Genomic DNA, 26,057 nt, shown 5'->3' on the forward strand with positions numbered 1-26,057 from the left:
ATTGGTGAATGGCATATTATCTTCCCTAAGTAAGAGTAAACTCAGCCTAATCTGCTGCAACCTTATAAAGTAGATGAAAATGCCTGCTGCCAAGCCCAAACCTACTCTTGCACAAGTACACTTGGAGAGGGTTCTACCTTTTTATAGGAGGGAAGCCTACCTGGCTGCAGCCTATTTCCACTCTGTGCATCCCGTAGGAGAAGTCATCGGTCTGAGAGACTGACTCAGGTTTGATCACGTCAGAGAATGAAGGCCATCCTGAACACATTAAAAACACAAAGGAGTGCAACATGAAGAGCTTGGAATCGCAGTGCAGATATTAAGATATGAAAAGAACATGCTTTTGAAGGCTGGTATTAATAGACAGGGAGATGTGCAGACTGACAGGGGGCGGGATTACAGCTGAGCTGTTCTTTATGTAGAGCTAAGGTGCTTAAACCCATTCTGTGGAGAGCAGCAATCAGCACAAATTCAAGCAGCTGTTTCTTCGACTGCCATACAGGAATAGACCAGCAGGGCTAAAGCAAGCTTTTGTGCATCCAGTTTACAAAAAACAAAGTCTCTAGCCGTGCTAGCTGTATATTAATCTGTTCAACAGACCGCATGATGTCAATGTAGGGCTCCTACGTGTACGAGACACACAGCTGATTGAATGTGTCACTTTTGTTTCAAGCATATTCTTAGTAAATGCAGTATAATTGGTGGAACCAGCTACTGGAGACTTCAGGACTCCTATGTCTCTAACTGCCTTCCGTCGCCTCCTCAAGACCCACCTGTTTAGACTGAACTTGTAGATCCCTTGATCAACCCTTCCTACCCTCCACTGTATTCACCTGACCTACGCACCACGTTAATGAATCCTCAGCTGATGCACTATCCTTGCACTATTGCACTAACTTGTTGCATCCTATTTCATATTGTATAGTAGTAGTAGTAGTAGTATTTGCACTTACTGTAAACTACACTGTATTTACTATTCATTTTGCATTGTAACCCTCTACTGCCCTGTAACACCTGTAAGGTCGCCTTGGATACAGGCATCTCCCAAATAAATAAATAACAATAGTATTTCCATATATAACTTGGGCTTAATTTAAACTTTTTCTCAAATTCTACACAGCAGGTGCACAGTAACCTCACAGTAATCAATAAACTGGAGCACTTTGGATATCCGCACTCTTGAACAAAAACTCAGACTTGTTGCCAGAATGTCTTGATCTCTCTATTCTTTATTTGTTGACTGTGGAGGTTAAAAGTAAAAAGGAACATGTTTGGACCTCAAGTGGCTGCTCTGAAGCGCACTATTTCTTTTTTCAGCACAGGTTTAAATCACATGCTGAAGAAACAGGCCCAAAATGTCACAGTTCACGAAGCAGTAGTCTGGATTCCGGATTGTTTTGAAGTACATTTCAGAACGATACTGATGTAATAAGATGAATTCTAAATGCCTTTCACTCGTAGCTATATACTGTGTCTTGCCATTGGTAAGTGGAAACCGCACTACAAGAAATGATTCGAAACACGCTTAGGCAGGATCCCCTCCAATCATTTTTTGGCAGCATCCGAGTCTACTCAGTTTGTACAACTTGGACACATTCCTCCTCTTTGTTTTTGGGCTGCACAGCCAGTTTCTTTTACTAATTCATTCCTTGCATTCAGGTGCTTGAGTCTTGTTTGTTTTGTTTTTTCTTTAAAGATGTACCATCAATTAGAAAACAATATGATAACATTGTATAATTTAATTGTTTGTTATCCAGGATAAATAATAAGCCTTTGTAAATTGTTTAAACTATATATAGATAGATAGATATATAGATAGATAAAATATGCTATATTAAGTTGGATTGTTAAGCAAATGTATTAAATATAAATTTAAAAAAAAGTATAATTTAACCTTCCAAGAAATCTTGTTTCTACCCTTTTGTGGGATGGGACTAAATGGTTAGCTCCCACATTCATACATATTACACTCAGTAGTGCTAAATTAAGAAATACTAATGAATTTACACTGAATAAATTCAATGACCAACTAGATATGCTTCTCAGTGTTCGCTCTGTAGCATCACATTGTTGACAAGATGTAGTTTATTGGTATAGATTTGTATTCCTTGCCAGCACCAGTTTGTTTTTTCCTTTTGAAAGCTCTGCAGTGTAAAATGTAACACGATTTGGTCATTGTGTATATATGCACTGCAATGATGTATCACTTGAAATCTGAATTGTCTTTGGAAAGTAATCTTAATAGGGAGGAGATCAAGCTTTATCAAACACTGCTGGCTCATAGTCCGTTTCCCATGAGTCTAAGATTTCAGAGTGTTGTAAACATGTGGGTATAGGTTATGTAATAGCAGCAGCAACTGTTCTGGGGGTTTGGCAGCCTATTTTATGGGAGGTATTACTCAGCTTTTCAAAAAAAGTTATTTAGTGGTCATAATGAAAACATACATTAATAAGAAGTCACTGTCTGTGTGCAATTCCAGAACCAAAGGTAAACGGGGCTATTTTTAACATGTACCACACATAAACGCAAGCACTATAAAAAGCTGGCAGTTATCACAAACCTCCAGTAACTGATACTTCACTCCATATTTGATTATATCTTGTAGCAAATCGTCTCAATTCAGGTGAAGAGAATATGCCCTTTCATAAACTTGTCAGAAAGATGGGTGGTCTCATTCACATTTTTTGCAGGAAAAAAAATGACAATAAAAAACTGTATTGTTAAGTGTTAACCTGTTGCCAGGTCCAATAGTGTCCACAGTAACACATTTAGATTGGGCTCTTGTATTATATGTGATAAACGTGCGTCTGGTAAGAATAGACAACACAGAAAACCAGAGACCTAAACACACTGTATTAAAGAGCCGAGGAAAGAGACCACACAATCACACACTGCCAAACAGGCATAAACAATCTACCTTTTAACTGTGGGCTGCCTTTGCGACTTGAGGCTCTAAAGCACAAGTAAAAAAAAAAAAAAAAAAGAACGAAACAGACTTGTTTTCCTCTGGAATCTGTGTCTGGATTTCAGTGCCTGTGCAACAACCAAAACATTCAATAAATCATTCAACAGCACTCGGAGAGCTCCGAACTACTGTGTGTTTAAAAAATAAAACCCAGTCTCTCAAACTGCAAACATATGGGCAAGTCACTGATAACAATACAACATGTGAAATTAAAGGCTTTTTTTTTGCTCTATCCTGAATTTCACCCCAAAAAGATATCCAATGGCATTTTCTCCTGAATTGCTAAATGGTGCAATATACTGGTAATTCTATATCCTCTTCCAATACTCTCAGTGAGTGATGAAAACCTGATGGGGTAGGTCTGTGAGCTGCACACAAACAAAAAAGCACATAGACACACATACGCTGAGACACATACACACACTGGTATACAGACACATTTGCGCGCACACACAAACACAGAAACACATGCACTGATATACACAGACACATTCGTGCACAGACAAACACACACCAACACAGACACACTCGTGCAAACACATACACACTTACTCACAAACAAACAGACAGACGCACTGGTATACACAGACACATGCGCTCACACACAAACACAGACACATGCTACAAATAAACTGAAAAAAAATAAGGACACATCCTATTAGGGACACATCTGCTTGAATTTCAAATATATTAAACAAGACCTTACAATAGCAGTTTATTTTTTCTTTGGTAACATTATTGGTGTGTTTCTTTTTTCTTCTTTTTTCCAACAGCTATAGGTAAAAGTTTTGCATCACCTAGATTTTTAGGAATTAAACAAAAATAAAAGTTAAAAAAGCAACTATGAACATAATTTCGATATTTTATTCAACGTCATGTAAATCAAAGGAATTACACAATTATATTGCAAAATTATTACTGGAAGCCATAATAGTAGTACAGTATGTCATGTTAGATTTTTGAAAGGTCAGATTTCTCAATTTTTATCAGTTTTTCGTTAAGTAGGCTATATGGAAAACTACCAAGCGCTATGTAATTCAATATGTTAATGTAACATTATTCAGCAGGTTTCATTCGACTTTATGAAGCAACATTAGGTAATTCTATAAGGTGATGCAAAACATTTGGTCATAGCTGTAGGTTAAAAAGTTGAGAGTTAATTGTGAATGGTCAGCCCTCAGGAGGGGTAGGTTTTCTTGAAACACAGGAGGCAGCGGGTGACCTTGCTGCTCGGGTATTACGCGCAGATCACAAGAACATGGTTCTTTATAGAGCAAGCGCTTCAGGAAGCCCAGCTAAACACTACAAAGAAATGAAACTCCAGCCAGACATGGGAAATTCTTTTGGGAATAAAAGAATTCTATGACTCAGAAGATGAAAATCCTCATGAATACTTACTAAACTAAATCGAATGAAGTATTATCACCAGGCAAGTGGTTCGGTTCATTTATGTGCAGTGCAGCTAAAAAAAAAAAAAGAAAAAAAGAAAAGGAAATTGAACACATCTGAGCCTGGTTTCATTTCTGGGAGCAAACTGGGCTTGGACGTTAAGAGGGTCGCTTCATTTTTAGCCAATTATATATATCACACCCACACACACACACACACACACAAAACTTCAGGTCAAGTTTCATTACTTAAAAAAATAAAATAAAACCTACCAGCCTTTGTCAAGCTTATCAATGTTTATCCCAACACAATTTTATACACACAACAAGTGAATATTATGTTATGTGACAAATATATGTGCTTTATTTATTTTTGTAGAAATGAAAAAGAGGAAAATAGGTCTGCATCTGGAGTAGGTGCTAGCGAGAGATGGTGCCTCCAGGGTCTTCGTTTTTGCAGATGTTTGTTAACATTGCGAAGGGTAGTTCGAAGTGCAGTCGCACAAGCTTCCGTCCTCTTTGAAGCTCTCTGGGACTCTGTGAAGTGAACACAGCCCTCCTGCTACTACCTGCAGCAGAAAGCACTGCTTATTATAATAGAGGAGGGAAGCATGTGTTTCCCAAGCAAGAACAGACACTATATAGCTCGTTATCCATACAATACAGTAACATATTCAATTCTACACACAAATGACTTCTCCCAAACACCAGGGGTCAGTATTGTCTGCTGGGTGCCACTGCAGACCCCGGTGGTAGTGTCCGAGGATCTCGCACAGATGCCTCTCTTGTTCTAGGTAACGCAAGCACACATGCATTAAGAGAGTATAAAACTGAAGACAATTTGGAAGTTCATTGAATTGAGGAAACGGAGCTCAGAACGATAAGTGGGGATGTTTTCTGTTTATTCTACGTGAAAATAAATACCCATGTAAAGTCACTCTCAACCAGCCAAAGCTTCATTTTAAACATCACTTCCCTCTTCTTTATCAAGTATTTTGACATTTATCCTGGCTTGCTCCCAGAACTTGCTTTTTTTGGAAATAAAAAGGAACATATATATCTTTGGTTACATGCTCAGTTTTTTTTTTTTCTTTACATAAAATATATGATTTGTATTGGAATGGAATTCTGCCAAGCTGCAGAAGAACATTTGTGTTTACATCTTTACAGTCTACATGTTAGACTCAATAGTTAGTCTTGGGTACAAACACACGAACAGACCCATTGTTTAACTGTAAGCAAAAGTTGAGAGATCTTCCACCACACGGCTCTCGCCGCTGGATTAATACTGGGCGAATCATATTTAAATGCTAGATTAGACTTTGGTTTAAAAAAAAGGACCATGTCTAGTTTTCTCATTTAGTCTGCTGTCGTTTCAGATCCACTTATTTATTTGGTTTAGAGTACGGGCTCCACTTCAAATAGTAAATGTTTACACGACACAGACAAGAGAATGTATGATGTATCTGATCTGTCATACCAGCAGCTGGAAGTGGCCTTGTATAATCCACTGGGCAATCATTCACACAGTTACATTACACTTCCTACAGTCAACAGCATTTTAACTTGTATTAAAAAGGCAGACAGCTTAATCATAATGTTTTAAAAAGTTGGGAGAAGTGGAAACATCAAAGAGGCAATGCAAGAAAGATAGAGATCTCACTCTCAGCTACCTAGTTCTGCTTTTAACGGTACACGATTTTATTAGGAACAGTAATCTGCGTTTGTGTATTCATGAATGGAGATCAGCATTCTGACACAGATAAGTAGAAGAATAACTATTGTTCATGTACAATATATACACACAAATACCAAAGGGGAACATGGTCATTCTTGTTATCTTGTGTGATATACATATACGAGCTCTTCCATCAAAGTTTTTCATCTTTTTGCTTGTTGACAATCCCCATGGCAAATTTATCTTAAAATTGTGCCGTGGCCTGCATCAAACAAATTAACATGCAAGAAAAAAAAAGTGTCTGTTTTGCTCTGTTGTCCTGCTGTGATTGAGCACCTGTGATTTTTTGAAGTGTACCTGCTGCAGCGTGAGGCACGCTTGGATAGAGATATGTCCCCACACACAGTGAGGCAGATGGTCCGGGAGGCAAAGGGAAATCCAAGGGCCACAGTTGGAGAATTACAGAACTTGGTTGCATCTTGGGGTCACCAAGTCTCTATATCTACAATTAGACGCCACCTCCATGCCAATAGGCTATTTGGAAGGGTTGCCAGAAAAAAGCCTTTATTGAGAGCAACCAACAAACGTAAGTGCCTGGAGTTTGCTAAATGGCATTGGCACTTCAATTGGAACCGGGTGCTATGGTCAGATGAGACGAAAATACAGCTCTTTGGCCACACACACCAGCGGTGGGTTTGGCGTCGAAAGAAGGATGCGTGTGCAGAAAAGAACCTCATACCTACTGTAAAATATGGTGGTGGATCTTTGATGTTATGGGGCTGTTTTGCTTCCACTGATCCTGGGGCCCTTGTTAAGGTCAACGGCATCATGAACTCTACCCAGTACAAGGACATTTTTGCCAAAAAGCTGGTTGCCTCTGCCAGGAGGCTGAAACTTGGTCGCAAGTGGATCTTCCAGCAAGACAATGACCCCAAGCACACATCAAAATCATCAAGAAATGGTTAATTCACCACAAAATCAACATTTTGCAATGGCCATCTCAGTCTCCGAACCCCATTGTAAACCTGTGGTTTCAATTGAAGAGGGCAGTCCATAAGCGCAGACCGAAGGATATCAAGGATCTGGAAAGATTCTGTATGGAGGAATGGTCTAAGATCCCTCCCAATGTGTTCTCCAATCTCATTAAACATTATAGAAAAAGACTCAGTGCCGTTATCCTTGCAAGGGGAGGGTGCACAAAGTACTGAAAACAAGGGCGCCAATAATTGTGACACTTCATTTTTTTTGGAAATACATTTATAATTTGAGAAATGTGTAATTTTGGTTGATTCCATTGAATCATGAATAAAGTAAAATATATTCCACATGTTGGAAAACTACAATACAGCTCAGTACTGGTATTATTTATTTTATACAGTCTTTTTTGCTCATCTTTAATCAAGGGTGCCAATAATTTTGGAGGTGACTACATACATACATACATACATACATACATACATACATACATACATACATACATACATATAAATAAAAGCTGTCAGGCATCTCTTTTGAAACTGAACCAAATTGAGCTGGACTAACATGTGATGCCTTTCCACTACAGACTGTGACCCCCATCTGCGTGATGACCACGCCTGCAGTGCTCTATAACCACACATGCAGTGCACTATAACCATGCCTGCACTGCTCTATAACCACACGTGCAGTGCTCTGTAACCACGCCTGTAGTGCTCTGTAACCACGCCTGCAGTGCTCTATAACCACGCCTGCAGTGCTCTATAACCACACGTGCAGTGCTCTATAACCACACATGCAGTGCTCTGTAACCATGCCTGCAGTGTGCGCGGTCGCCGGATCACCGCCCTGTTACACCGGGCTAATTCTCAAACCAAGGCTCCAATCCCTGTCAACACACCAGGACTTGCTTGAAAATGCCATGTTCCTCGTCGGATCGGCCCTGTTAAAACACATCTGCAGCTCTGGCAGGGAAGTGAGCAGCAGCATGAGCAGCCTGCATCATACACCATGCTTCTCAGCAATCACTAAAAACAGCTGCTGTCGATGGAATTGGAGGCGTTGTGGTCAGGAGTTGAAGCTGCTTTTCCGTTAAGCTCGGTTGTGGAGATTATTTTGTTTTTTAAAAGGAGACACAAACAGTTTGCTTCTTTTTAAACATTGCTGTGTGGAGGCTAATTCAACACATTGTCATGCCTTTCACCCCTAAAAGGCCTGGGTTCAGTTTTGCTAATATCTTCCAACTATTGCAAATGAAGTGCACCCAACACAACCCTATACAAGATGTAGTGAACACACACAGAATCACATGTTGGTATAATTGTAATTAATAGGAGACATTTACTGAAGAACTGCCTATTCTCTTAGGGATCTGTCCAGACACATTCTTCAGGTTATAAGTAACCTGAGCACAGTCCTGTCTTTTGACATTACAAAGATATTACAACAAGAAAGATATTTTAGAATGACTGTCAAAACCAAAAAGAAAATCATAATTACAACTGATGTAGAACAAAACAATTCAGCAATTAAGATTTTACAAATTCCAGGGGATTAAAAATGACAGAATTATCCTATTTACAGCCAATACATTTATCATATAGTACCAGATAGCATTCATTAAAACTACTTTCTAGAAATATTTTAATCTCTTTATGTCGTGCATTACTTCACGGTGCAGGGCTCAGTGAAACAGTGGTGTAACACACAGAGATTAATAACCGTAAAGGGAATGTGCTACTTTGTTCCTACAGCCCATTAGCGATTATCCTACATATACACTCATCGTGCAATCAACCGTGAAAAGGCTGTTAAATGTTTTATTTTCTTTAATGTAAAATAAGAGAGCCCAGATTAAAGTGGATGAAGGCGCATGCTCTCATCTGCTGGCTGTGTAGATGACTGACCTCGAAGGCCATTGATCATGTTAATCAAAACAGCCTGCACACATAGTTTACAAAACTACAAGCTTGTCTTCTCATAAAGCTACAAATGGTCAGTTTCATTTCAAATGTACATCTTCAGATTTAATAAGGCAGTTCAAGAGTTTACACTTTCAGTGTTTAAAACGTTCCTCTGCAGAGCAGGCAGGTGTTCATCACCAAGCGATGATGCGGTGTGCTAGCGTCTCAATATATTATTATTAATATTACTACAAGCGATGATGCAGTGTGCTAGCGTCTCAATATATTATTATTAATATTACTACAAGCGATGATGCAGTGTGCTAGCGTCTCAATATATTATTATTAATATTACTACAAGCGATGATGCAGTGTGCTAGCGTCTCAATATATTATTATTAATATTACTACAAGCGATGATGCAGTGTGCTAGCGTCTCAATATATTATTATTAATATTACTACAAGCGATGATGCAGTGTGCTAGCGTCTCAATATATTATTATTAATATTACTACAAGCGATGATGCAGTGTGCTAGCGTCTCAATATATTATTATTAATATTACTACAAGCGATGATGCAGTGTGCTAGCGTCTCAATATATTATTATTAATATTACTACAAGCGATGATGCAGTGTGCTAGCGTCTCAATATATTATTATTAATATTACTACAAGCGATGATGCAGTGTGCTAGCGTCTCAATATATTATTAATATTACTACAAGCGATGATGCAGTGTGCTAGCGTCTCAATATATTAATATTAATATTACTACAAGCGATGATGCAGTGTGCTAGCGTCTCAATATATTATTATTAATATTACTACAAGCGATGATGCAGTGTGCTAGCGTCTCAATATATTATTATTAATATCACTACAAGCGATGATGCAGTGTGCTAGCGTCTCAATATATTATTATTAATATTACTACAAGCGATGATGCAGTGTGCTAGCGTCTCAATATATTATTATTAATATTACTACAAGCGATGATGCAGTGTGCTAGCGTCTCAATATATTATTATTAATATCACTACAAGCGATGATGCAGTGTGCTAGCGTCTCAATATATTATTATTAATATCACTACAAGCGATGATGCAGTGTGCTAGCGTCTCAATATATTATTATTAATATTACTACAAGCGATGATGCAGTGTGCTAGCGTCTCAATATATTATTATTAATATTACTACAAGCGATGATGCAGTGTGCTAGCGTCTCAATATATTATTATTAATATTACTACAAGCGATGATGCAGTGTGCTAGCGTCTCAATATATTATTATTAATATTACTACAAGCGATGATGCAGTGTGCTAGCGTCTCAATATATTATTATTAATATTACTACAAGCGATGATGCAGTGTGCTAGCGTCTCAATATATTATTATTAATATTACTACAAGCGATGATGCAGTGTGCTAGCGTCTCAATATATTATTATTAATATTACTACAAGCGATGATGCAGTGTGCTAGCGTTTCAATATATTATTATTAATATTACTACAAGCGATGATGCGGTGTGCTAGCGTCTCAATATATTATTATTAATATTACTACAAGCGATGATGCAGTGTGCTAGCGTCTCAATATATTATTATTAATATTACTACAAGCGATGATGCAGTGTGCTAGCGTCTCAATATATTATTATTAATATTACTACAAGCGATGATGCGGTGTGCTAGCGTCTCAATATATTATTATTAATATTACTACAAGCGATGATGCAGTGTGCTAGCGTCTCAATATATTATTATTAATATTACTACAAGCGATGATGCAGTGTGCTAGCGTCTCAATATATTATTATTAATATTACTACAAGCGATGATGCAGTGTGCTAGCGTCTCAATATATTATTATTAATATTACTACAAGCGATGATGCAGTGTGCTAGCGTCTCAATATATTATTATTAATATTACTACAAGCGATGATGCAGTGTGCTAGCGTCTCAATATATTATTATTAATATTACTACAAGCGATGATGCAGTGTGCTAGCGTCTCAATATATTAATATTAATATTACTACAAGCGATGATGCAGTGTGCTAGCGTCTCAATATATTATTATTAATATTACTACAAGCGATGATGCAGTGTGCTAGCGTCTCAATATATTATTATTAATATTACTACAAGCGATGATGCAGTGTGCTAGCGTCTCAATATATTATTATTAATATTACTACAAGCGATGATGCAGTGTGCTAGCGTCTCAATATATTATTAATATTACTACTACTACTACAAGCGATGATGCAGTGTGCTAGCGTCTCAATATATTATTATTACTAATAATAATAACAACAACAATAATGTCACATTTTACGGTTAAGCTAATATAAATAATAATAATAAGACTCACCTCTTCAAAGAGCACCTGTAGAACTCCTCTGTTTGTATCCTGGGACACTATCACCCTTCATGTAAATGTGCTTTATTTTACTCTTATCTGCCCCCTATTTTACTGCATTTAATCCTGTACTTCAGAATACTGTAATCTGCCAAGTATTTAACCTGTAGTACTTTGTATTTAATCATATCCTGATGTAACTATCACTATTTAATCATATCCTGATGTAATTATCACTATTATCTGCTGTATTATTGAATTGTGGTTTGTCACACTTATACTTTGCTTGAACAAAAGTTATTGTATTTCTTGCTCTTATTGTATTACTTGTATTGTAACACTTGAAATGTATTTGCTTACGATTGTAAGTCGCCCTGGATAAGGGCGTCTGCTAAGAAATAAATAATAATAATAATAATAATAATAATATAAGTCACACTTTATTTTAAAGGGCACTTTTTTGTTTACTAACTTACTAGTTATTCGTTAGTTCATAGATATTAAAATCAAGCCTGATCTCCTTTGCGAATCATTAATACAGTAACATCTTTAAAAAAGTGCCTTTAAGCAAACTGAACCCCACTTCAATTATATTATTAGCAGGGATCTGATTTTTGCTGTTTTATTTTAGAAATAGTTTACTATTTTACTATTAATAAAAAAAATAAAAAATAAAAAAATAAATAGCAAAGGTGCTTCCTTAAATGATTTTCACAGGATCCACACTTACACAAGAATTACACAAGTACAACCTGCCCTCTGGATAAACTGCTTTCAGGTTTCCACATCATTCATTTGAAGAAAAAAACTAAAAAAGACCACCAACCAAACAGTTTAAAACTCAAATCTCTTATCCCAAGGCAGGGGGAATTCAAATTGAAATCCATCATTTTAGCATGATGTTTCATTTAAACATCTTCATTTTTGATTAGGTTCCTGTAACCAAGCAGCAATCTATTTTAGGAGCGCACACAGTATCGCATTCTTCTGTTAATAATAAACATATAATGACAAGCGCGTGTTCAACCATATAACTGGGGAATCAATATGAAAACAGCCCCCCAGGCACAAGGGATTTCCACTATCATACCTGACACGTCACCTATAAATAGCTTTACAGAGCACTGAAACACAGGTCTGAGGTGTAGGCTTCAAAATCCAAAACAAACCAAAGCCCTCGGAAGTGAAGAGAAACGCACTTTTCCTAGACATGTAAAAAAAATATAAAAAAGCCATGCAGTCCATCAATTTCTGACTTTGTGTTTTGTAGGTACAGTATCTATTTAAGAAGGCAATCAGGGGTAAAGTACTTTTTTGACTATGGACTGGAAAAGGGTTACATTATAATATTTTTTGGCGACCAAGTCTTACCGATATGAGGATTTAAAAACTATGTTTTGCAACCTGCTGTAATTATTACTTTGGCCCTTTTGAAAATAAAAAAAAAAACTCCTAAAGGTTCCTGGCCTGCTGAAATAAATGATGGAAACATAAAGGAAGCAGCAAGTGAGGCCAATGAGGGGACCCGGCAGCCCTATCATGCCTGCAGAGAGTGCGCACTCAAGGCCACTGTGATTCTTGTGCACAAGAGGAGAAGAGTGAGCAACTCTACTGTGATTCTTGAAATGTATTTTTGTTTATGACTGTAAGTCGCCCTGGATAAGGGCATCTGCTAAGAAACAAACAAACAAATAAATAAATAAATAAATAAATAAATAATAATACTGATTGAAACTCTAAAAAGCGAATTAATGAACATGCCAATAGCAGAAGTAGTACAGAAGTCAATAAATAAAATGCATTCAGGAAGTTTCATACATAAAAGAACTAAGGGGGCTCCCGAGTGCGCCCTATAGCCTGGAGATCGCAGGTTCGAATCCAGACTATTTCATTGCCGACCGTGGCCGGGGGTTCCTAGGGGGCAGCGCACAATTGGTCAAGTGCCACCCGGGTAGAGAGGGCTTAGGTTGGCAGGGCAATCCACGGTTCACTGCGCATCAGTGACCCCTGTGGCTGATAGGGCGCCTGCAGGTCTGCAGTGGAGCCATTCAGATCTGTGTTGTCCTCCGGCACTATAGGTCTGGTGGCTTCGTTGTGGATCTGCAGTGCGAAAAATAACGAATTGGCAGGAGCACATTTCGGAGGACGCGTGTTTCAGCCTCTGTTTCCCCGAGTCCCCGGGGGGTTTCAGCAGTGAACCGGGATAAAAATAATAATTGGGCATTCCAAATTGGGGAGAACACTGGGGTAAAAAACCATTGGTGACGACTAAATTAAAATAAATAAATAAATAAATAAATAAATAAAATACATAAAATACATAAAAGAACCAAATTATAGGGAAGCTTACTTTCTAAAAACAACCTGGAAAGGGATTTGAAAGAGTCTGTGTATGGAGAAACAGGGATTGGTTCTCTGTGGGATTGTTAATATCTGGAACTGATCAAGTGACTTTATACAGTCAGTTGCAGAGTTATGGTCACTGCCCTGGGCTGGCATTATTGTCTCTCTCTGATCTGTACATGTTTGTGTTTTGAGCAGGTGTATCAGGAAGGTGTCTCTGCCCAGTGCATGTGTGCTGTAGCAGTGCAATGTAAATGCATAGAAACACTTACCAGATCCAGAGTCGAATTTAGTTTCAGATCTGTAAAAGAAATAGAGCTTATTACACAGTATGTAGTGCAGTGTTCTTCAATTGGTGGCCCGGGGACCAAATCCGGCCCGTGAGAGCCTTCAGTCTGGCCCCTCGGGCTTCTCTTCTGCCACTGTTTGAGTAAATGAAGCCATACAGATTTATATTGTGGGTCGGCTTTTCACTATATTGATGCACCACCATTTCTTCATAACATTACTGTGATCTCAGGGTGTATACAAATTTGACAGCCGGGGTCTTTAAACTACGCGCTACACATGTTCGCTTCTCAGTGGTCAGTTTCCCTAGTTACAGCTGGTGAGCTCCAGGATCGGATCAGTGGAGCCTCATCCAGATCATCTTAGTACAACACCTTATGATCCGGCTCCAGTGAGCCCAGATCCGAGCCCGGTGCAGGACAGTCGAAGAAACAAGAGTTCAGTGTGCAAGAAGGCGCAGCGAGGTGCTGTTATACATTATATATATATATATATATATATATATATATATATATATATATATATATATATATATATATATACACATACACACACATATATATATATATATATATATATATATATATATATATATATATATATATATATATATATATATAATTATGCCTTCCATAATGTCTTTATAAAATTACAACTGACAAATAGTTAAAGGTGCTTTGCTTTTAGGAATTAAAATAAGCAAAATAAATAAAGTCTAAATAAACATTCAGCTATATTGTAGCTCAGATATAGTTTTCACTTGTAGTTACAGCTAACTTCAATGTTGTTATTGGTGACATTTTCGAAGTATTCTGTCATCGAAGTTATACCTGCTTTTAAACCAATACGGTGAGCATGAAATGTTGCTATTTTCGCGTTGACGGCATCAGCAGAAAACAAGATACACAGAAAGGACAAGTATTATCAATTTTCTTTTTCGTCTGCCCCCCCGTCCCACCAGAGCGCGGACCAGGGAAAACAGTCGCAGTGACGGCTTGCCAGTGTTGCACAATCCCAGTCCCCGTTTACAGGGCTTGCCAGTGTTGCACAATCCCAGTCCCCGTTTACAGGGCTTGCCAGTGTTGCACAATCCCAGTCCCCGTTTACACGGCTTGCCAGTGTTGCACAATCCCAGTCCCTGTTTACACGGCTTGCCTGTGTTGCACAATCCCAGTCCCTGTTTACACGGCTTGCCTGTGTTGCACAATCCCAGTCCCTGTTTACACGGCTTGCCAGTGTTGCACAATCCCAGTCCCTGTTTACACGGCTTGCCAGTGTTGCACAATCCCAGTCCCCGTTTACACGGCTTGCCAGTGTTGCACAATCCCAGTCCCCGTTTACACGGCTTGCCTGTGTTGCACAATCCCAGTCCCCGTTTACACGGTTTGCCTGTGTTGCACAATCCCAGTCCCCGTTTACACGGCTTGCCTGTGTTGCACAATCCCAGTCACAGTTTACACGGCTTGCCAGTGTTGCACAATCCCAGTCCCCGTTTACACGGTTTGCCTGTGTTGCACAATCCCAGTCCCCGTTTACACGGCTTGCCTGTGTTGCACAATCCCAGTCCCCGTTTACACGGCTTGCCAGGATTTGGACATTGCCTTACCTGGCCTTCCAGTGAATGTAATGGAATACCACTAATGTAGTGATTAACACTTCAATGCAAAACTTAAGAGTATGTAGACCCAAATTCCATATTCAAGAGTTAATAGAATTGGGCTCAAAGAGGAAGATTAAATCAAAAAATACAGCACTGTCCTGTACTCAATCTGCATTCAATAACATTTCAATGATCAGGAGCCAGACGTTTATGCAATCAGACACTTTTAAAGTTTACCACGGTATTTTTGCAGTTTTACCAGGCTTTTTCTCATGGTTATACAATTCATTGACTAGTTTATTATAATGCTTGATCAGGGGACGGATTTCTGGTTTATGGTCATTTCAATAATACACAGTATTAATACACAGCACAACACACAGTATTCTAGGAAAAAAACATGATTACTATTATACCCAGAGTAATTCGTTCTTCCTGGATCTTAAAAAAAAAAAAAAAAAAAAAAAAAAAGTAACTTATCAAGCAATTTATAGATTTCAAAGGGAAAATATTTAACCTATGTGGGATCATGTTTCTGATATAGGTTAATACTAGCTGTAAATTCAGAGGTCTTTGAAGCTCTCCGTTGAGCTGTGGGAAAACTTCACTTGGGTAATTACTCTCAAGATGCTGCTGATGTCCTGTCAAGCAGAATTAACTCTCTGCCTGCTCTATCCATGCAAGTTGCAACAGGACAGCGATGTCGATATCTCGCTCTTGAACCAATTAGCGGGCATGCTCCGGTCAGATCTATATCACACACAAACAATAAGTGGCATACCGGACCGCAGCTGCCTCTGTGAGATACCAGAGGTGGTCAGCAGGGGCCCTTGCGAGATGATGCAACTCGGACAGCGATCCCTCAAAACAGACTGAACCAAGCCAGGGACGAGTACTGCCAGAGCAGCGACGGGTCTCATTACCTCGCCACTGTAACTCTCTAGGTGCACCGGGTACACCTTCACCCTGTCCCCCCCAGTGAATGGAGGCATCAGTAATAATAAATACCACAAAGAGTATTGCAGGGGGCAGGATGTGTCTAAAATAATAATGAGAATGCAATAAAACCATGAACTGTAGCTGAAATCAATGTGCTGCATTCAGGATGCATTAGTGTGCCAGTGATATGCATTCACCAGCCTGCTAATGCTTCTAAATCATCTGAATATTAAACATTACCTCCTTTCAAGTATTCAACATGAAAATACGTGTTTGCTGTAACATGTATTGCTTTCAAAACTGCACACTTGAGGCCTATGCAGTAAATTCAAGAGTGTGAAAGGTGAGATGAATTGAAATGATTTTGTTAGCTAGAACGACCTGAAGGAGGCAGGTCAGTAAGTAACTTGGTGGGGAAACCAACCTTGTTTTAAATCTCAAATACTTACTGGAATAATGGGGCCCCACAAACAACGCATGTGTATGATCCCGCGTCTTTCTTGTCGGTGAACTCCCCTTTAAAGGCACTGCAAGGAAGTCAATACAGAATCTGGGTTAGTGCTTGCTGGGAATACTATACAAGATAAAAGAACTCACTCAATTCAAAACCCATTCTGGAATCCAATCCCAGTGTGAGGACTGACAGACTGAAAACTAAAATTCAAATTTTAAATTATCATTAAAAGGTATATACATGGTAATTAATAAATAAACAACGTGCCACTGGTAGATTGGAGTTTGATCAAATCAACCCCTTCATGCTCATGTATGAAGTCCAGGGCAATGGGCTGAATACTGGACAGGGAAAGAATAGGGCTGAACGTGCAAACACCACAGCCAACACGCTATACAATGTGTTAGCTAACTGGGATCAAAGAACTACTCCAATATGTTCTGTAATACTGGCTGTAGTTTTCTTATGGTGCTCCATTTGTGAAGAATATATTTGCGAAAGAGAAAAAAAAAAAAGTGACACCCCCCCCCCCCCCCCCCCCCCCCCCCAATTTAGAACCACAAACTATTTCGGAGACATGCAGCATTGCCCACATTAAGACTTTAAATTAACTTCGGACAGGGAGACGGCAGCTTTAAGGGAATATTTGGTAAATTAACAATCTATAAGGCCAGAAGGTCATTCGTTTAATACAAATCAGCTGTATTATTTTAACAAAAAGTCTGTGTGCTACGCAGCTTGGTTTTATTATCCTTTCACCCATTTTTACGAGTTTCCCCTTTTTTTTTTTAAAGAATGACCTAATCTTGGGTTAGTTTTGAGCATTAAATCATTCCAGTGCCTGAGAACTACACAAGAAAGCTGCTGGGGTACAACGAGCGGAGAGCAGGGCAGGGCAGTGAGCAGGGCAGGGCAGTGAGCAGGGCAGGGCAGGGCAGGGCAGTGAGCAGGGCAGGGCAGTGAGCAGGGCAGGGCAGGGCAGAGCGCAGGGCAGGGCAGTGAGCAGGGCAGGGCAGAGAGCAGGGCAGGGTAGTGAGCAGGGCAGGGCAGTGAGCAGGGCAGGGCAGTGAGCAGCTTTCTATTGCCAGTCAAACATTAAAAACATTAAACCGAGGCCAAATAAATAGGATACCGAAATGACCGGTTACATCATGGATAAATTTGGACCAGAAGTTAACCACGGCCTGGTGCCACAGTTGACGGTATAAATTAGACAGCAGAAAAGGCTAGGTCTTGGCAAGCTACCGGTGAGCTGTAAAGCAGCAGAGTTCAGCTTTACTCACTGAAAACAGCCCTGGAAGAAAGCACTCCTTTTTCAGCACTTCGGGCTACTTTCCAAAGACTACAGCCAAGTGAGGGCAGATACTGAACATTTTTGACATTCCGACTGCAAATGATCCAATAAATACTTTCTCCACATGTGCTTTGCGAATTAAAAAAAAAAAAAAAAAAAAAAAGCGATATTATGCTACCTTCTTGTTTTGGCAACCAGTTTCTTAATACACAAGGAACACCTTCGAATTCCACTCCTTGGCTAGGTGCCCTTTCCATGGTTTGTTTTTGTTTTTTCTCATTTGAAACAACACTACAAAACACTTTTTTTTTTCTTTAATCAAGTGCAGAAGAATGGATACTATAAGCGCACCTGCCTCTGACCTTTAAACACTGCAAATCTCACTCTCCTTTAACATGCAGTACAAAGGGGGTTCCTTATGACTATCCAAGACAGAAGGAGTAGTGCGGTTAGGGTCAGGGTTAGGGTTAGCCTGCCGCCTCCTTCCCCTCCGCCCGCCTTACCTCTCGGTCCCTTTCTCCTGAGTAACATGGTACTGCAGGGGTGTCAGCCGTTTCTTCAGCTCCTGCTGGGAGAAGACTACCTTATAGGTCCTTTTATCCCTACGTGACCCTGAAAAAAAACAAAGAGTATAGTTTAAAACCGGATCAATTGCTTTGGCTGGTGGCCACAGCGCACACGTGTTCTGCACTAGCTGGTCAATGGCCCAGCTCAGATTGCGGGCTGGTTGCTTAGAAAGAGAGAACGCTGCACAAGAGCAAGGCAAATCCACTGGAACGGTGGCAACGTGCTGCAGCCAAAGCCTTCTTGAGATGCAAACCAAACAAATAAGATATGTCCTTACAACTATTCTAATGGTCTAAACAGGGGCTGGCTGTACATGGCCTGGGGGCGGGGGGGCAATGGCGTAATAAAAAAAATAAAAAGCAGAAGGGGCGCTGCTGAAGCCACGTGGTTTATTAACTGAATGAATGAGCCGAGACCTCAAACACACAGTTTTATAGCTGCTCAGAGTCGGTTAACCATGTGACGTGCACTTGTGGGCTTATTCTGTGCCAGTACCAACATTCAGCACTCTGCGTCGGCTGGATAACGTGTGGCTATAACCCCAAAACAAGAGCCTTTATTCCAGCTCTGCCTGTACATTGTTTGGAAAACAGTCCACCTGCTACATTACAGATTAAAAACCCCAGCCATTTTAATACAGTGTTAAAAACAGACAGGATTTACAAATCAACTAAATCAACCTGGATTCACAAATGATACAAAACCTGCCTTCAGTCACCTGAATCAAGCGGTCAGAGATTCAAACCCAGAATATATCCCCCCCCCCCCCCCCAATACAAGTGAATGAGCGAGCCATCTGTTTTAAGCCCAGTATACATGCTATACTATAATATATAGTGTACTATCCAGCTTTCTAAACTGTGTAAGCGTTCGGCTCTTCTTCACAAGGCTTTCTCTTGCCTCAGTAAGGTAAGGAGTGGAGAAGTCACGGTTCATCCTTTCCATACATGTGTAACCTCAGCTCTAGGGTCATGTTGGGAATCGTTTCTTCATATATATATATAAGCATTTTCTTTACATTAAAAATCACTGCTAGCTTTCGCTTAGAAAAACATTTAATTTGAAAATCTCTGTTGACAAAACACTGTTTAAAAATATATATTGTATTTATTTATTTATGTTTTAATTACAAGGGTAATTAGAATACCTGCAATTAGAAATAAACAATTCTGACTAATATATATATATATATAATTTTTTTTTGGGGGGGGGGGGGGGGGGGGGGTGCTGCTAATTTATGCATACTCCCCAAGTATCAGCAACAGAGCTTCCCATCTGTATGTTATTTAGTGCAGAAGAGACTTCAGGTTTAAATTACATGGTATTGGATTGCAATTTCCAGACATTGGATGCTTTTACTAAAACAGTGTTCACAGAGCACATGCTCTTTGCAAAAATATTCATTGCTGTTGCGTCACTCCTGGCTGTTATTTTAACTGCCTTTGTAGATTCAGACCACAGCGTACTCCAAATTATACAAGAAAATACTTTTTTTTGTTTGTTTGTTTTTTATGTCCGTAGATGCATATCTGCAAAACTGTGTAAAATACTTCCAACTAGCTGAAGTATTGTATAGACTGGTGTCTGCTACTTTCAGTCTGGTAAGAAGTCTATTGGAAAGCGTTCCTTTGCTGGTATTGCTTTACAAGCTCTCTGTTTTTAAGGCTTTGTTGCTGCAACACATTGAGAACTCCTAGAAGGGTTTTTTTAGTTCTGTTCTCCAGCTCGTGCTGCAATTCTAGTTCCTGTACCAGCACATGCTCGCTGCCTGAATGGAGGGGAATTGTAACCTGTCCGGGACATCCTAGTGAACGAGATGCTCCATCACAAGAAAAAAAAAAATGGATTAAAGGTGCATTAAAAGTTAATTTGTTGATTGAAAGCTATTTAAACACCTGTTTTTCACAAGTTACTTTTAATGATAATAATAATGTACACTGAACAGTGTTGCTTGTAAAGCTGCAGAGCTCAGAGAGTGCACGGCTGTACCCCTTTGTTACCTTCAGTATGATTCGGGAGGGATAAGGATTTCATTCTTGGTTTCTTTGTTTGTCTTTCAAGAACCACTCAAGCAGCATTCACACACATTTTGCAGGAATGTGCCCCGTGTCATACCCTACAAATTATTTGGTTTTGGTGCACTTAGAGGTCACAGTCCAAATTAGCTAAATTTTCCTACATCCTGGCTTCTCAACCTCAAATATAAATATTGTTTCCTAATTGTAAGCGAGGTTTGTTCTTTATAAACCCCCCTTGCTTATTTAAAGTTGTCAAAAGTTTTTTTTTATTCTCTGTGCACACTGTTTCCCTGAACTAGTAAGCCATTCAAAGTTGAGCCAACAGCAAAGGAAATGTATGCATTATATAAATTACAATGTTAACATTGCATCTGGCAGTTTAGCTACAAACAGCTTCAGAATTCACCAAATCCTTCAAGATGTCGCTATGCATCCAGTCCTTGTTAACAGCGCCTTTTACTTTTCTAGTTTTTTTTTTATGTAAGCTTCCTGCACATTTCAAATATAAACAAAAACTTAATTGTATGTTCTTAATGGTTACAAAAGTACTAATGCTGCCAGCCACAGCTGTTGTTATTCAATGTATATTCAATGGAAATGTAGTTACATGTTTATTAACATTTAAGGGTTGACCTTCTTTGATTAAAAGATTACTTAAGGATCCACACAAGAACATTTAAAATGTAGTTATGTATTGCACTTTGTTTTTTTTCTTTATAACACAAGGGCTAAATTCTCAAAGTTATTTTACTCCAAATCGTCATTTGCACAATTTCTTTCAGAAAGAAAAACACACCCAATAAGGTCGCCTAACTCAGACCTTTAATTTAGGGAATTGTAAGAACTTGTTTCTAATTCGGTTTTTAATCTTAACTGGTGTTCTTTCTCCTTTTCAGAAAAAAAATAAAATAAATGTGCTAATGACAATTTGGGGTATACAGCTTTGAGAATCGAGTCCCATATTGTGCAATGGGTTGCCATAATGCCATGAGGCATTGTAGTACTGAACATGCTTGCATAAGAATTCATGTTTATAAACTCCATTCAGATTTTTCAGATAGAGATATATAGTATCCTTTGCCCATTATTGACAGACACTACAATGCAGGAAGTCAAACTCAGAACATCATTATGGAAGGCTGGGAACCTAGAAACCAGCTTACACCATTAACACATGTGTTAGTGTGTAACAATCCGGCAACACTCTGCTGCATGCAGGTAGAATGTGAAGCAAGCAATGCATCTCACATACAAAGTGTAAAATATGGCCTTATCAAAACAATGGGAAAAGCCCCAAAACTGCAAAACACAGCAAAGCACAATGTGATGCTCCAATTGTCTGGGAAGTCTGCTGCAGAAAACACACTGAAACAGTAAGTAGCCTACATTAATGTATAAAAACCACACACAGACACTGTGAAAGCATGTCGTGGTACTGTGCAGACTCATTCTGAGGATATGCAATACTATCCTATCAGACAAACTAGTCTGGAGGAGTTAAAAAAAACATAACGTTTCTATTTGTATTATATACAAGGAATACTGAAAAAGATTTAAAGCTTTATATTTGGTAACATTTTAAAATAAGTGTCTGTAATTCCAATGTAACTAACACATGATTTTCTACTGATTTCAAATGAAATTTCTATTGAATTCAAAAGTCACAAGCATGAGTTCATGACATACTTTTCATGACTTCATAACATTTCCCTTAATGCACATGAAATAATCACGAACAGACACTTATTTTAAAGTGTTACCGAGTATTTCTTTGGTATTGTATGACTGGGGACTGGGCACCCAAATGACAATGCATGTCTGTCCCACTACAGCGCTGCGAACGTTTCACAAAACGAAACGACCATCAAACACCAAGCCAGCGCCATCTGCTGGACCATTCTTACTACTGCTTCTTTAGTACTTCAAAGGTACTGTAAAGTCTTCTATCGACTAGGAAGTAAGCCTAAACTAAATGATAATGCGGTTTCCTGAGTAATCGCATGCCATATTTGCTGTTTATTGCTACACGTGTCTGCCCTTAACAAGACTGAGATTTATTAAGTCACGTCCCAATTAGAATCTAGGAGATGACCAGCATTCACAATCTGTAGCAGCTTTCTAATGCTGAAATATTTGACCATCAACACAGGGATATTTATTACATGATGCTTAAGAAGCATTCTGAGTGATGTGTGGAAATTCTACAGATTACACGGATGCACTAATAAATACATGTTATCTACCTGGTAATTCCTCTCTGCGGTTCCCTCTTTAGATTGTCTTCAGTGGTAGTCTCTAGAGAATGTCTGGGTGAAAAAGGTAACCTGTAAAACGTTTGGGCACTAAAGCAGCCCCCTCCTGGGACGTCCCAGGGCAGCTCTGCAACATTCGAGCCGTACGGGAAGCTGGCAAAAGCACTGCTGTTCGGTGTCACTGTGGAACAGGAAGATAACCTCAGCAGTAAAAGGAAGGAGGCTGGACACATGTTACTAAGACTTGTCATGGGCCATGAAGCAGTGTAGATACCAAGGATGACTTACCTAACGTCCTACTCCTGAAAAGAAATGTCAGCAAAAAAACCAAACTCCACTATAAAGAGATGCTTTACTCCATCCACATTCTCCTACATCTCACTGCCCTTCCCTGTTCAGTGTCCCACTCTGCCTGTTCTCTAGAGTGCCCCTCTCACCCCTCGTATATAGTGTCTCACTGTACTGTGGTCCTGGAGTCGACTGCCCTTTAAACAGTCGTTGAAATGCAACGGCAAGAAACTAACTGTGCACGCCTCCGAGTATTAATTACCCCATCAGACTATTGTGGAACATTTTGCTGCCTGGCAAGCAATAAAGTACATAAAATGTATTACAGTTACATTATTTGTTAGCTTATTTTTTGTATGTGTGTCTCGATATATCGCTGCCCTCGTTATAATGTGGATATATACTGGACCCCGACACCTGTGATAAATCATGGGGGTTACTCTACTTTTAAATCAGCTTCGAATCTGACCTGCTTGCCGACGACTCCAGCAAAAATGGACTGAAAAGAAACCATTAAAAGACGACGAGGGGAAGTGAAGCAGGGAAGCACGTCAGTGTTGCGCAGGTTTCAGTGCACAATGCTTCATCTACTGTATGGAGCACAGCGCAACACTAATATACTTCCCCACCTGAATTCCCTGCACTCTGGTGAATGTTTTAGACTCATTTTTTGCAGGAATGCTTTTTTAAGCATTGCAATGATGTGAGCCACAATACTATAGAGAACACACCTAACATGATATTAAATCAGCATTAGAAAAATGTACAGGACACACATCCCTTTAAGGTTCTGAACGGTCTATAGTTTTCTGCAGCAGAGTCATCACCCATTGGCTTGTGTTAGGGTTCTGGTTTGCATAACACAACAAACAGCACCCATTCAACCTGAGGGGAGCCCACAGGCTCGCAGGGGCACTGGCTGGTTTTTAGTCACCAAATGCAGCAGGTTGAATGCAGACATCACTGGGGTATTCCCACCAGCAATGAGGAAGGCAACGAGGGGTTTGGAGCTACAGGTAGGGAGAAGAGAAAAGGAAAAATACACATTAAACACATTGCACACGACACAGCGACAAGTACAGTATACAGTGCAGATCTCTGGTTGTTTTTTTTCACAAGTCAATTTTGGTTCGAAAAGGCAGTTTAAAAGAATATATTACTTGAGATAAACATAACCTTGTGGTATTGCAGTAAATCGATTGAATGCATTGTTCTACCTGGTTAGTATAAAGTACAGATAGGTTTAGGAAGAACAATGGAGATATGAAAGTAACCATTCCCCCAAAACATCAAACTTTTTTTCATTCCATGCAAAGGTAGAGTAATTTCAGTCAGTGATGTCAACACTGCAGTCTCCCTGTTGTTGTAATTCTCTGGAAAGTAAGAAGTGTCCCAACTTCTGTAATCCTGTGAAGTTTCAATTAACACAAACATGTTAGAGTAGAAGCACATATTTCATACGGTGCGTTCGATCTGGAGAATATCTGAAAGAAAGCCGATTACATTAGCATGTCTCCAGTCTGTTCTTACAAATAGAGAAAACCAGAGGGACACCAATGCAAGCAGCAGCCGCGCACTGTATGTTCTCAGAAGAATCGTTCACTCTACAGTAAACGCGACAAAAGTGCTCCCGGATCTGGGAAACTGAAGCAGCCCTCAGCTCAAGCCTGCAGCAGTATTACAGGAGCGGTGCTGTGCTTGCAGTACAACACAACACTGTACAGCACCTAGTTAAGACAGCGTGGAAATGAAAGTGCTCAGTGAGAGGGCTCATTACCTAGACAAGCGGCAGTCCTACTGAATCCCCGCTGCTCATCATTATACGTCTTCCTAGTCTGTCTCAGCAAGTGCAGCAGTACCAGCCGGCCTGAGAGCCTACCAGCCGCAGCCATCTGGCCTGTCACAGCTAAGACAGCGGGGCAGGGACAGCACTGCAGGAAGAAAGGCAGTGATGTCACTCTGCAGATCAGCCATTCCGCTATCAACCAGGACCAGAGCCCCAGCGAGGGGGCCCCTGCGTATTCACCATGGGTGATGTACAGGACTGGAGGTCACACTGCACGAGCAGCAGCGAGCTGGAGTGTATGTGATATGAGCTCCATCTAGTGGTGACAGCTTGCCAAAGCACAGGTGGGATTAGTAATGCAGTGTGAGGGAGACACACATACAGAGTTACATTAATTCAGCAGTACGGTACGTTCTGTATCGAGCAATCTTGTATTGCCCTCCCACACCCTAGTTCATATCCCTGATTCCAATACAAACCTGTTTATACAACCCCAAATCACTGTGATAACACATCTGTTCTTCAGTGGTTATATACAGTCTATTGACATGCTTTAAATTGTGCTGTTAACACTTAAGACTGTAGATCAGGGTAGATTTGTTTAGATTTTTATTTCCACTGATTAACACATAAATAGGCCAAACTGTTAAATAGGGCCACAAATGTTAAGACAAATGTTTGTTTTACAGCAGCTGGTTTAGCTGTGTTGTTAACACCAGAAGGCAAAGGGGCCACATTCAAAAAGCTTTTTCAAAGTGTGATTTAATGAATACAATCACGTTTGATATTCCTATAACTGTTCTGGACTTAATACAAGTTCATGAGATGAGGATTTGTGAAGAAAGCCCTATATGTGGAAATTCACTCCTGCAGTACCAGTCTCCAACACAAGGAGGCACAGTTAAACAAAGCACCCTACGGTTCTAAATGCTTACAGAAGATG

At 39.6% G+C, this 26,057-nt stretch overlaps 1 protein-coding gene across 4 annotated transcripts in view; it reads right to left on the reverse strand.

The window, feature by feature from the left end:
* msrb3 (methionine sulfoxide reductase B3) overlaps positions 1-26,057 on the reverse strand; it is a 33,614-nt gene that overhangs the window by 1,279 nt on the left and 6,278 nt on the right. Inside the window, exons 1-6 of one of the 4 annotated variants that reach the window (XM_058985574.1) lie at positions 25,106-25,217; positions 24,214-24,338; positions 18,707-18,815; positions 16,905-16,982; positions 13,901-13,929; positions 161-258 (exon numbers count right to left, since the gene is read on the reverse strand). In XM_058985574.1, coding sequence (XP_058841557.1) covers positions 161-258; positions 13,901-13,929; positions 16,905-16,982; positions 18,707-18,815; positions 24,214-24,289 — 390 coding nt within the window. In that variant the 5' untranslated portion in view covers positions 24,290-24,338; positions 25,106-25,217. Of the gene's footprint in view, positions 1-160; positions 259-13,900; positions 13,930-16,904; positions 16,983-18,706; positions 18,816-24,213; positions 24,339-25,105; positions 25,260-26,057 lie in introns of those variants that run through there. The other 3 variants (XM_034033211.3, XM_034926426.2, XM_034033212.3) reach the window with 3 other exon arrangements.

The sequence above is a fragment of the Acipenser ruthenus genome, chromosome 14, assembly GCF_902713425.1.
Source record: "Acipenser ruthenus chromosome 14, fAciRut3.2 maternal haplotype, whole genome shotgun sequence".
NCBI lineage: Eukaryota > Metazoa > Chordata > Actinopteri > Acipenseriformes > Acipenseridae > Acipenser > Acipenser ruthenus.